At 30.3% G+C, this 13422-nt stretch overlaps 2 protein-coding genes across 3 annotated transcripts; both read left to right on the forward strand.

Moving 5' to 3' along the window:
* Positions 1-452: 452 nt before the first annotated feature.
* On the forward strand, positions 453-2072 carry LOC127744817 (uncharacterized). Of its 2 annotated transcripts, none has more exons than XR_008005934.1 (2): positions 453-1331; positions 1962-2048. XR_008005934.1 is itself a non-coding variant. In XM_052257374.1 (2 exons), exons 1-2 carry the CDS (start codon positions 600-602, stop codon positions 1978-1980), a joined length of 372 nt encoding a protein of 123 aa, XP_052113334.1. In that variant the 5' UTR covers positions 453-599; the 3' UTR covers positions 1981-2072. The 2 variants fall into 2 exon arrangements, 1 of the variants encoding a protein (XP_052113334.1); XM_052257374.1 differs by having other exon boundaries at positions 453-952; positions 1962-2072.
* Positions 2073-11509: 9437 nt separating this feature from the next.
* On the forward strand, positions 11510-13193 carry LOC107473663 (uncharacterized). Its single transcript, XM_016093248.3, has 2 exons — positions 11510-11654; positions 12652-13193. Exon 2 carries the CDS (start codon positions 12652-12654, stop codon positions 12859-12861), a length of 210 nt encoding a protein of 69 aa, XP_015948734.1. The 5' UTR covers positions 11510-11654; the 3' UTR covers positions 12862-13193.
* Positions 13194-13422: the final 229 nt, after the last annotated feature.

A 13422-nucleotide genomic window follows, 5' to 3' on the forward strand; every position in this document is an offset into this window, starting at 1 on the left:
TATATATTTCACTTTATATATATACACACATTACATCATATAATATAAAGTAAATATATATATGAATCATCTTTATTAAGCTAATTATATTAATGCTATAATTTTCTATTTACACTTTTTTATTTTATATTTATCATTCTTAGTTATTTATTTTACAACAGAAATAACACAAAATTTAAGATTTTATGATTTCTTTTAGAAAATGTTTAATCCAATAATATCTTAATAAATGAAATTTTACGTGTCCTGAAAGTAATTTTTACAGTATTATATTTGAATTCTAAATTTTTATTTTATCTCGAATATTTTATAAAATTACTATATTACTCGTGTATATTTTACTCTTATCTTAAATTCCTAATTTTAACCCTAACATCACAAAATTACTAATTTGTTGCCCTAAATCCACTAAACACACACACAGCAGCAGCAGCAAAAAAACAAAAGAAAGAAATAAAGAAAGAAAGGGGAGAAGGGAACGGGAATAAGAAGAGAAGATGAGGGGAAGGTCATCGCCACACCCTGTCTAGTCGTCGCCGCCATTCCGTGGAGATACCGCCATCTTCGCACGAACCAGAGGGTGATGGAGACGAAGAAGAATGCACGCGAGAGAGGAAAAGCTGCCGTCATTGAGGACTTCATCACTGCCGCTGAAGGTCCCGACTGTCGAGCTCGTCGTCGCCGTCGCACCTCCTATCCTTGCTGCCGCTGAGGAGCTCAAAGAGAGAGAAACGCGACGAGGGAGGAGGAGGTTGCCTCCGTCGCTGCTAAGCCATCACTGGCGGGGTTGGGTCCACCCTCGTCGTCATCATCAAGCTGCGCGCCACCGTTGCCGTCGGGATCTCCACTCTGTTTTTGCTGCAACTCGCTACTGTCTTTGTCTATCTCTGGTTTCTATCCAGTCTTCGTTGGAGTCCTCTGTTGCCGGAAAAACACTACTGGAGTTGCTGCAGTATGTTGTTCTTGCCTTGAAACCCTCTCCGCTAGTGTATAAGTATTTTCTTATGTTTGGTTAAAGATTCTGAAGTATTTGATGTCGTAGGATTGTGTACCATTTTTGCATGCTGGGTTTGTGGCTGCCAGAGTTGCTGTTGCAACATTTTTTGTTGTTCCTCATAATAAGATCGAATCTGTTTTACCTCATTTTGCCATAATAATTTATTCTAGTTTTGCTTAACCTCAATTTTTGCGTTAAATCCAAATTATGTTTGGTAGGTTGTTGCTATGATCATTGCGGTTGCTTGAAAATAATCAAGGTTATTGCTGCTGCTGAGAATCAACAATAAAAGAGAAATTATCGCATTTCAATTATGCAATTCTGATATTTTCAGGTAGAGAATTCGTTTTGAAACTAAAGATTTTAAATTATGAATGCCAAAAAAAATTATCGAATAATTACAAATAATTCATGATTGTCTGGAATGATTGAATGATGAGTTTAAGTTGGATTTGTGACCGTGAAAATGACTAAATTTAATGAATATGTTCGTGATTGTTTGAGAATACTGAAAATTCTTATTTTTAGCTAGTTGTAATTAGAATTTGTTGAGTTGTGGCTATAAATGGTGATTGACTTAGGGTTATTGGTTAAATTAAAATATGATAAAGGCTCAATATTTAGTAGTTAATATTAAGAAAGGTCACGTAATATTCTTTCTTGACACGTAATATTCTTTCTGGTCACGTAATGTGCAGGTGGGCAATCGACACATGAGCTGATGGCCTGCGTAGGGCTTGCCATACATCATACTTTTTATGCATTTTCTCTGTGATGTGTTTTCTATATGTGTGTGTGTGTACTTTATGATTGTTTGACTTTTATGTTCTTAATTTGTTAAGTTGAATGTATTCAGGTTCTTGTTGTTGTTGGCTAATAATAGTAAAATGAACTCAACTTCTAACTTCGATCCTACTAAGGACTCTCAGTTCTTACCCCTTCTTTCCAACTATTTCAACTACAGGTGTGAAGGCTTATTGTGAAGTTTTGGAAGCATAGAAGAGTTTGTTTGTGAGTTGAGTTGTTGCTAGAATTTATTTTCCCCTCGTCTTGGTAGTTGAAGCTTTTATTTCAGAGGGGTAGGCTTGTATATGTTGTTCATTGATTAACTATAATATATTACTAGTAATTATGTGATTATTATTATTGATTGGAAGTCTTCATTGAACAATTATTAATGAATAAAAATAAAATTTATTGGCTTTCATCCGATAAAATGAGAAACGTGATAATGTCGTAAAGACTTATTATTAAATAAATAATAAAGAAAAACAAGTCATTAACACCTTACTTTTGGTACGATCATGACGTGCTAGAAGTTTGTTGGTTACATTATAGTATTTGAGCAGTCCTTCCTATAGAGCCTTGGGAGTGTACTAACCATGCTTCATTGCATACTCTGAGTGCTTGTCATGCGATAGGACTTGTTCTAATGAAAAGAGTTTGAATTTTATATGCATGATTGTGTATTGATTGATACTATTAGTCGACCATTACATCTCTCATAATATTTGGTTTGGCCAACTTGATACTGATGATTTGTGTACATGAAAACACTAACAGATTATCATAGACGAAATAGAAGTAATAGATAATGCGAATCACGGGATTTAGGAATGTTACAAGTTATTTTTCAGATGATCGTTTAGTTTCGACTTACAATTTTTGTTTGTGTCATGTGATTTGGAACCCCTTTTTTCTTATTGGAGTACTTTGTTTCGAATACTGTTTCTGAACCATGCTTTGATTCCTTTCCTATTATATTCTATCATTCACATATATCTTTGCTTGATCATGTTTCTAATTGTCTACTTGAATCTTTTGAAACATCTATCTTTGTCAAAGCTTGGTGTCAATATAGTTAATTTTTCTCATGTTTGAAAACTGAACATTGTCAATTTTTTTCTACATGTTTAAAAGAGAAGTTAGTATGAATCTTTTTCATCTTAGATCAATTTTTTAGGACGAAAATTTTTGTAAGTTGGGTAAATTGTAACAACCCATATTTTTAAAACTTTTATTAGGTTATTTATAATTTATTTTATTAATATGAACTTATTATCTTTAGAGGATAATTTCATTAAAAGTAATTACATTAAATTTATGATTATTGAAGTTTAAATTAATTATGATTTATTCTATTAGTTTAGACTATTTATTAAAAACTATTTTATTAGGCAAAATTAAATTAATTTTATAATTATTATTACCATTTGAATTTGGATTAATAAGATTATTATATAATCTTATTATTATAATAAGATATTTTACATAATTGAAATTATAATTTTAGTAATCTAATAATAATGAACATTTTATAATTTAATTTGGATCATTAATATTTTAAGTTTAATATCTACCAATATAAGTAAATATCGGTACTTTCTGATGGACTTAGTTTTGCTAATACTTCATCATATATCTTCTATCCTTATAATTATTATGTTACTAATGTTATTTATATTAGTAACTCATATATTTACCTCCATATGTATTTTTACTTGTATTTTAATATATCTAACTTTCATAATTATCCGTTTAAGATATTCATAACTTGAATTGCTGACTCTGTAGGTTCAGGACGTGACGCACGCCCCCTTCCTTAACACATCATCATTATCCTCATTAATCTTATATTATCTTCTTCATTCTAACCGAATCAAATAGAAAGAAAAGAAGAGAGTAAGACCATGAGAGAAACCATGGAAGCCATAATCTTCCGAACTTGATTTTTTGAATTCCGTAAATCCAATAAAAAAATCTAAACCAATTAAAGTATTCGTCTCTCGTTCCTCTTCACAATGGTACCATTTTCCACGAAGAAAAATCAACTGTGACGCCGCTAATCTTTCATGCATGGTTCGGCTAAGTGGGAGCAAGGTGGAGTATCCGATTTTTTATGTTTTCTTCTTCAATTTCTTGATCAGAAACCTACTCTGGTGTTTTGGTTTTGGTAGTTTTCATACGGAGATAGGTTTGATAATTTTGTGATAATTAAATGTGTTCTTGATGTGTAATTGTTAGTCTGATGATTATTGTTTGAAATTGAATGAATTTAAACTTGATTCTCATTGAAATTTTGATCATTTATGAACTTGATGGTTCGGCTACCAAGAACAGCCCTTGACTGATTGTTGTTGATAATTTAGAGCTGGTATTTAGTCTGATCTTGATAAAAAAAATTGATGAGAATTTATGGTTGGGAGGTTAAAGTGAAAGCTGTGAAAAATCGCTAACCGAAAAATTTGAAAACTAATTAAAAGTCAAACATAAAATTTAAAAGAAAAATAAGTTAAAGGTTCGATTTTCTTAAGGAAGAAATAACTCCGAGAGTGACTTGAGAAATTGTGAGAATATAATGATAATTTAATAAAAGATTGAGGAAAATAGTAATAAAACAAGTTTAAGGGTATTTTGGATATTAAGTAAGAAATTCAGGTGTAAAACGGGTATTTTATAAAGTACAAGATATTTTTGATAATTATAAAGCATGTAAAGTTATTTTAGTAAAATTTATAATAATTTTAGGTTAAAAGTAAAAATATTTAAAAGCTTAGAGTTAAAAGATAATTCTTAAAAATTTAAGCATAAGACTCCAATTAACAAGTTTTAAATAATAGTAAAACAATAATGATATTATTGTTTTATTATTAATATTAGTTTTCTTATATTAATATAATATATTAGTATTTTAATTAAAAAAATATTATTTTATATATTTATATTATTACACAAGGATAAAACAGTTATACTCCTTAAAAGCTTTAAAAAAAGCTTTAAAAATACAAAGTTAAGAATCTTTGATTCTCTTTTCATGAGACACTTAGGGAAAGGCGAGGGAAGAGTGCGAAGATAATTTATATTATGGAAATGTAAGAAAGTAAAAGAAAATGATAAGAAAGAAAAGAAGAAAGAAAAGAAAAATATTAAAGGGATCTCTATCACAGTAGAGTAGAGAGTAAAGACTAAAAGAATCTAAAGAACTTCTGCCACAGGAGAACAGAAAACAGAAAAGAAAAGAATATATTAATTAAAGGGATGTCTGCCACACAAGAGCATATCACTGCCACAGGAGAGCTGAGGCCAAAAATAAAAAGACTCTAAAAGACTGTATGCCACATGAGAGTAGATGAAAGATGATTATTGTTTGGGTCTTAGTGCCAAATATATAGTAGGAACACCCACACGTTGTCAACTGTTTTCCAGATGTAAGCATATTACAACACATTTAAAGTCACATTGTATGTGGTCTGGCCGTAAGACTTATATGTACACTGTATGCATCTGGAAAGTCATATCCGGGACTTGTGCACTGGTAATGTTGGGAGCGGGTAGGCAACCGACACGTGAGTTCATAGCCTGCGTAGGGCTAGACATGCATCATACTTGTTGTGTATTTTCTCTATGATATGTTTTCTATGTATATGTGTGGGTACTTCGTATGTACTTTATGATTGTTTGACTTCTTTGTTCTTTATTTGTTAAGTTGAAAGCATTCTGTTGCTTATTGTTGTTGGCTAATAATAGTAAAATGAACTTAACTTTTAACCCCGACCTTACTAAATACTTCTCAGTTCTTATCTCCTCTTTCCAACCCTTTCAGCTACAGGTGAGGCTTATTGTGAAGCTGTGGAAGTATAGAAGAGTTTGTTTGCGAGTTGAGTTGTTGGTAGAATTTATTTTCCCCTCGCTGTGTTAGTTGAAACTTTTATTTCGGAGGGATAAACTTGTATATGTTGTTCATTTATTAACTATAATGTATTACTAGTAATTATGTGATTATTATTGATTGAAAGTCTTTGCTGAACGGTTATTAATGAATAAAAATAAAATTTACTAGTTTTTATCCGATAAATAGGGAATGTGTTAAAGTCTTTAAGGCTTATTATTAAATAGATAATAAAGAAAAACAGGTCAGTAACACCTTACTTTTGGTACGATCATGTCATGCTAAAAGTTGGGTGGTTACATTATGGTATCAGATCAGTCCTTCCTGTAGAGCCTTGGGAGTGGACTGACTATGCTTCACTGCATACTCTGAGCGCCTGTCATGCAATAAGACTTGTTCTAATGACAAGAGTTTGAATTTTATATGCATGACTGTTTATTGATTGATGCTATTAGTCAACCGTTACATCTCTTATGGTATTAGGTTTGGCCAACTTGATACTAATAATATGTGTATAGAAAAATACTAATTGGTTATCATAGGTGAAATAGAAGTAATAGGTAATGTGAATTACGAGATTTAGGAACGTTAGAAATTACTTTTCAGATGATTGTTCAATTTCGACTTACGGTTCTTGTTTGTGTCATGTGATTTGGTGCACCGTCTTTTCTTTTTGGAGTTCTTTGTTTCGGTTACCTTTCCTGCACCATACTTTGATTCTTTTCTGATTATATTTTATCATTTTCATATATCTTTGCTTTACCATGTTACTAATGGTCTACTTGAATCTTTTAAAACATCGATCTTTGTCATAGTTTGGTGTCAGTATGACATTGATTTTTCTCAAGTTTGAAAACTGAACATGTCAATCTTTTTGTTTTTCTTTGACATGTTTGATAAGAAAGTTAATATGAATCTTTTCTATCTTATATCAATTTTCGAAGATGAAAATTTTTGTAAAGTGAGTAGATTGTAACAACTGATATTTTTGAAACTTCTATTATAGATTATTTACAATTTATTTTATTAACCTGAACTTATTATTTTTAGAGGACAATTTTATTAAAAGTAATTACATTAATTTAATGATTATTGAAGTTTAAATTAATTATGATTTATTCTATTAGTTTAAACTATTTATTAAAAATTATTTTAATAGGCAAAATTAGATTGATTTTTATAATTATTATCATTTGAGTTTGGATTAATTAATATTATTATATAATTTTGCTATAATAAGATATTTTATATAATTTAAATTATAATTTTAGTAATCTATTAATAATAATTTTATAATTTAATTTGGGTAATTAATATTTCAAGTTTAATATCTGCTAGTATAAGTAAATATTGGTACTCTTTAATGGACTTAACTTTACTAATGTTTCATCATATATCTTCTATCCTTATTATGTTAATAATGTCATTTATATTAATAACTCATATAGGTATTATTACTTATGTTTTAATACATCTAACTTTTGTAATTATCCGTTTAAGATATTTATAACTTGAATCGCTGACTTAGAAGTTTCAGGATGTGACACACATCCCCTTCCTTAACACATCATTATTATCATCATTAATCTCATCTTATCTTCTTCATTCTAACCGAACCAAATAGAAAGAAAAGAAGAGAGTGAGACCGTGAGAGAAACCATGGAAGCCAAAACCTTCCGAGATTGATTTCGTGAGTTCCGTAAATCTAATTAAAAAATGTAAACTGATTAAAGTGTTAATCTCTTCTACCTCTTCACAACGGTACCACTTTTCATGGAGAAAAATCAACAATGATGCCACTAATTTTTCATGTATGGTTCGGCCAAATGGGAGCAAGATGGAGTAGCTGATTTTTAACGTTTTCTTTTTCAATTTTTTGATCAGAAATATTCCTTGATGCTTTGGTTTTGGTGATTTTCTATAGATTTAAGGTTTGATAATTTTGTGATAATTAAACGTGTTCTTGATGTGTGATTGTTTGTTTGATGATTTTTGTTTGAAATTGAATGAATTTATACTTGATTCTCGTTGAAATTTTGATAATTTATAAATTTGATGGTTCGGCTACCAAGAAGCCCATGACCGATTGTTGTTGATAAATTTGGGACTGGTATTAAGTCTGATCTTGATGAAAAATTGATGAGAATTTATAGTTGGGAAGTTAAAGTGAAAGCCGTAAAAAATCGATAAATGAAAAGTTCGAAAATTAATTAAAAATCAAATAGAAAATTTTAAAGAAAAATAAGGTAATGCTTTGGTTTTTTGAGGAAGAAAGAACACTAATATTAACTTGAGAAATTGTGAGGATATAATGATAATTTAATAAAAGATTGAAAAAAATAGTAATAGGACAAGTTTATGGATATTTTGGGTATTAAGTAAGGAATTCAGGAGTAGAACGGACATTTTATAAAGTATAAGGATTTTTTGGTAATTATAAAGTATGTAAAGTTATTTTAGTAAAATTTATAAAATTTTGGGTTAAAAGTAAAAATATTTAAAATTTTAGGATTAAAATATAATTCTTAAAAATTTAAGCATAAGACTTTAGTTAACAAATTTTAAATAATAGTAAAATAATAATGATATTATTTTATATATTTATAATATTACAAAAGGATAAAAGAGTTATACTCCTTAAAAGTTTTAGAAAGACAAAGTTAAATTAAGAATATTTGATTGTCTTTTCATAAGACACTTAGGAAAAGACGAGAAAATAGTGCGAAGATAATTTATATTGTGAAAATGTAAGAAAGTAAAAGAGAATGATAAGAAAGAAAAGAAGAAGAAAGAAAAGAAAAAAAGAAAAAGATTAAAGGGATTTCTGTCACAATAGATTAGAGTAGAGAGCAAAGATTAAAAGAATCTAAAGAACCTCTGTCACAGGAGAATAGAAAACAGAAAAGAAAAGAATATATTAACTAAAAGGATATCTGACACACGAGAGCCAATCTCTGCCATAGGAGAGCAGAGGCCAAAGATAAAAAGATTCTAAAAGACTGTCTACCACACAAGAGTAGATGAAACATGATTGTTGTTTAAGCCTTAGTGCCAAATGTATAGTGGGATCGCCCACACATTGTGAACTGTTTTTCAAATGTAAGCATATTACTACACATTTAAAAGTCACATTGAACGTAGTCTGGCCGTAAGACTTATATGCACATTGTATGCATCTGGAAAACCATATCTGGGAGTTGTGCCCTGGTAATGTCGGCGACGGATAGGCAACTAACACATGCTCATGGCCTGGGTAAGGCTATACATGCATTATACTTGTTACGCATTTTCTTTGTGATGTGTTTTTTGTGTATATGTGTGAGTGCTTTGTATGTATTTTATGATTGTTTAACTTTTGTGTTCTTTATTTATTAAGTTGAATGTATTTTGTTGCTTGTTGCTATTGGCTAATAATAGTAAAATTAACTTAACTGGACTCTCGAGTTCTTATCCCCTCTTTCCAACCTTTTCAACTGCAGGTGTGAAGGCTTATTGTGAAGCTGTGTGGAAGAGTTTGTTTGTGAGTTGAGTTGTTGTTAGAATTTATTTTTTCTCCGTTTTGTTAGTTGAAGCTTTTATTTAGAGAGGTAAGCTTGTATATATTGTTCATTGATTAACTATAATATATTACTAGTAATTATGTGATTATTATTGATTGGAAGTCTTTGTTGAACGATTATTAATTAATAAAAACAAAATTTACTAGCTTTCATCCGATAAAATGGGGAACGTGTTAACGTCGTAAAGGTTTATTATTAAATAGATAATAAAAAAAATAGGTTAGTAACATCTTTTTTCTAGTACGATCATGATGTGCTAAAACTTGGGTTGTTACAGAAACTAACGTTATACCAAAAAAAGATAGGTTTCGTATGATACCAATACCCAAAATCTTTTTTTTTAATAAAATTTTCGAATTACCCTCACTTTTTTACCTTTTTCTCCAAATTCCAAGCTTTCATAACCCTCCTACCACTAGCACCTTCTCTAATTACTAGTGCCTCCCCTCCCCCTCTATTACTAGCATTCACCATCACCACCACTTACCATCACTACCACCAGTAGTATACAATACTCAAGAATCCTCTTTTTTTTTTTCTTTTTTGCCTTAAAATCATTGGTTCCATTATTGTGCACTCTCAATTCAATCTTTTTTTTTTAGAATAATGATATATCATTACGTCATTGAACTAGAATAGGAGCATAGAAACGCATTTCCTCCTAAAAAGGCAGGGCTTCAACGTCTCTTCTTATGGCACAAGTGAGCACGTTAAGATCCGTCCCTCGGAGAACCCAATGTCTATTATTTCAATATCCCTTACAACCAAATATTCGATGACCTTTACAAAAAAGACCCTAAATTGTATCCTCCTCTTCCTCTAATGAATCAATTTTTTATTTTTTTTTGTATTTTCAGAGATCATGAATTACTTCAAATGGGTAAGAAATAAAAAGAAAAATTGAATTTTTAGAGAAGACTGAGTGTGAAGGAAGAGGCGTGGCCAGAGGTATGAGTTATCGCGAGTGAACTACTTGCAGAGGAGGATGGCGGACATGGCTCGAGCCTCCTGGTGAGAGGAGGAGGAAAGGAGGTGTGCGAACTTCAAGAAGAGGGTGTTGGGATCGGTCTACTTGCAGAGGTTGAAGAGCATCTCACCGTGGGAGATTCGGGTCTCGAATGGGATGGGGATGGATCGGCATCCAACACGGCGGCCAGTTCAGGTTGCTACAACTGAGTTGACTCGGGATCTATTTTTCTATTTTTTTTTAGTTTTTTGGTTGTTGGCAGCAGCGGAGGAAGAAGAAAAGTGATGGTTGTGAAAGTTTAGAATTTTGGAAAGAAGATAAAAAGGGTAATTTAGGAATATTATTAAAAAGTCAACAAAAAAAAATTAGGGTTTAGATACTATTGTCAACCCATCTTTCATGTATACAATATTAGTTTTCTTGTTTAATAATTACTTTTATTAGCATTCGCAAAATTTATGAATATAAATAATAGTTTATTCTTTTACAAAATTTGTAATTAAGTTTTTATAGTTTAAAAGCTTTTAATCGAGTCTCTACATTTTTATGAATTTAGTAATTAGATCCTTATCAATCCAAATATATTACAGTATTTAGAAAATTCTAAAAATAAAAAGATGTTCATATTTAAAAATTTAGTTCATAAGTGTGGATATTTTTAATTTGGAGAAAAAATATTCTATTAACTCTAATATTTTTTGACACGACAATGATTTAATTACAAAGTTCAAAAGTATGTAGTGATCCAATTAAAAATTTTTAAACTATCAAAATTTAATTAAAAATTTGGTGTATAATTTGTGCTTTTATTTTTATTTTCAATATTTTAGTTTTATAATTTATTTCAAAATTATTAAAAATAATAAAATTTTATTTTTATTAATTTTTTCTTTATGTTTTTTACAAAAAAATTAAAATAAAATTAATAATACACTCAACTATGTCTTAATTAATTACGGGTATTTTTTTAAATAGTTCGACGGATAGCTTTTAATAAATAATAACTAAATAATTTATATTTTTTCTAAATAAATTTATACTACGTCATATGCATGAAAAATATATATAATTAAATGTACAAGTAAAAGTTGAATTATTGTTTATATAATTTTTTTATTAAAGTGATCATATATAATTAATTTATACGATTTATGATTTAAAGAAGACATCTGCAAACAAATAAATTAAAAATATTATAATTTATTCAAATATAATTTTTTTGACATGTATCTTATTTTTAGAAAGATAAAATTATTAATTAAAATTTTTTAACCAAAAAATATAAAATTATATTTTTACATATTTATTTTACATTTATTAAAATAAAAANCGGACAACCCTGTCTATTCTTTCTAATCTCGCCGACTCCAATCATCGCCGTCGCTACCGCCGCCGTAAGCCACTGCTGCTAACCTGCTTTTACCGCCGATTCTTCCGTCCCTTCGAATCTCTCGTAAAAAGGTTTGATTTTCCTTTCATGCATTTCTATTATCCATTTTTTTGTTCCAAAACCCCATCACAAAATTACGTGTCTGGTTTCCTTTCTTTTTTCTAAGTTTTGAAAATGAAACTTAGATCATGGTTCCGCGTATGCTCCAAATTTAACAACCTACCGTGCAAATTTTCTACAAAAAAAAAAAAAACATTTTGTTCGAGTTAGTTTTGTTCTCTATGGTTTTGTTGGAATGCACGCAATGTGTTTGATGATTTGCCTCACTGAAGAGATTGTGCTAAAAACAGCAGCTTCAGATATTTATTGATTTATTTTGGCTTTCCTACAAACTAATGAAGCCAAGTTGGTAAATTGTTGAAGCCACTTTGTTCTGTGCTCTGCTATTTGGACAAACTTGACCCGCTGGACTTGGCACCTAAATTGAGGGATTTCACTTTGATGAGTGGCAAATAAGGGAAATTAAAGTTGATAGCATTCTCACTTACCAGATTCTCCACTCATCAACATGAGATCTCTACTGTCTTTTGTCTTCATGGATACACAGCACTAAATAATTATGAGCAAATATCATTAATTTTTTTCTCCAAGTTAATGTGATAGTTCCGATAATTGCATTTAAATTTGTTTAGTTGATTGATAATTGCATCTAATTATGTGCATATTTAACACGTGCAATAAATTCGTGCATGTAAATTCGTTTGATCGACTTTTGAGTTTTGAATTGTGTATGGTGAATCATCTGCTATATACATGGAGCATAAAAGTAACAACTATGGTTCTAACTATTTTGAAAATATATTTGCCTTCTATTTGATGCACTCTTGAGATTATGTTCATGTCTGAATTATGTTCCACTATTGCTTTGAATTGTTGACTTGAAACTAGCAGAGTTAAGTTGTTGCCTTAATTGTGCTGAGTACTCAAGTTTCACTTTGACCTTATATTTCTTTCTTGTGGTTTAGGACAATCAAAAATAACTGTTTTCATCTTTCTTCATTGATCTAGATGGCTGGACTCTCAGGATTTAGGAGCCTTTCTCCCAAAGCTAAGAATTTGGTGGTTGCCGGGGGTTTGACAGCATTTGTCTTCGGAACGTACTACTACACGATGAGAGCTGTTGGAGGTACAGATGAACTGCAAGTAGCAATAGATAAATTTGAAGCAGAGAAGAGCAAGACAGCGGGTGATGGTACTAGCATGCCGTCAAAGGTCTAATTGCTTTTTGCAAGAAAAACAGTAGTTTTCTCTCTGCTTTTACTACTTTGTGTTAACATAAAGGCTTTAGTTGTTTTACATGACATGAAAATGTTAAAATGTGATATTGAACTCACTTGTTATTAAGTTTCATGTATGATAACTGAGTGGTAGGGTTAGTATAGTATAACTGAGATTCTCTTGTTGGATTGTGAAGAATTTATGATGAAAAGCCAAGTTGGGGATTATGATGCATGTAAAATAAACTTTGCCACTGCTTTCTATTGTATGAAGCTGGGGCAGAATGGCATTACAAGGTTAAGATGAAAAAAATAAAGCACATTTTCTGTTTATGATTGTGTAGTTTTGCTGAATAAGGTTGTGTGATGGGTTAAACTCCAAATTCTATCGATGAGTTTTGCAAGTTCCATTAAATTCTAGCAATTTTACTTTTTAGAAATATATTGGCGGCTGAATATATTTGAGCCATATTCCACGTCCAGAAAAGATCAAAGTCAAGGCAAAAAGAATGCGGTTCTCATCTATTTTTGCATCAATCAAGTTAATTCCTAATAATATAAA

This window comes from Arachis duranensis, chromosome 2 (genome assembly GCF_000817695.3).
Source record: "Arachis duranensis cultivar V14167 chromosome 2, aradu.V14167.gnm2.J7QH, whole genome shotgun sequence".
NCBI lineage: Eukaryota > Viridiplantae > Streptophyta > Magnoliopsida > Fabales > Fabaceae > Arachis > Arachis duranensis.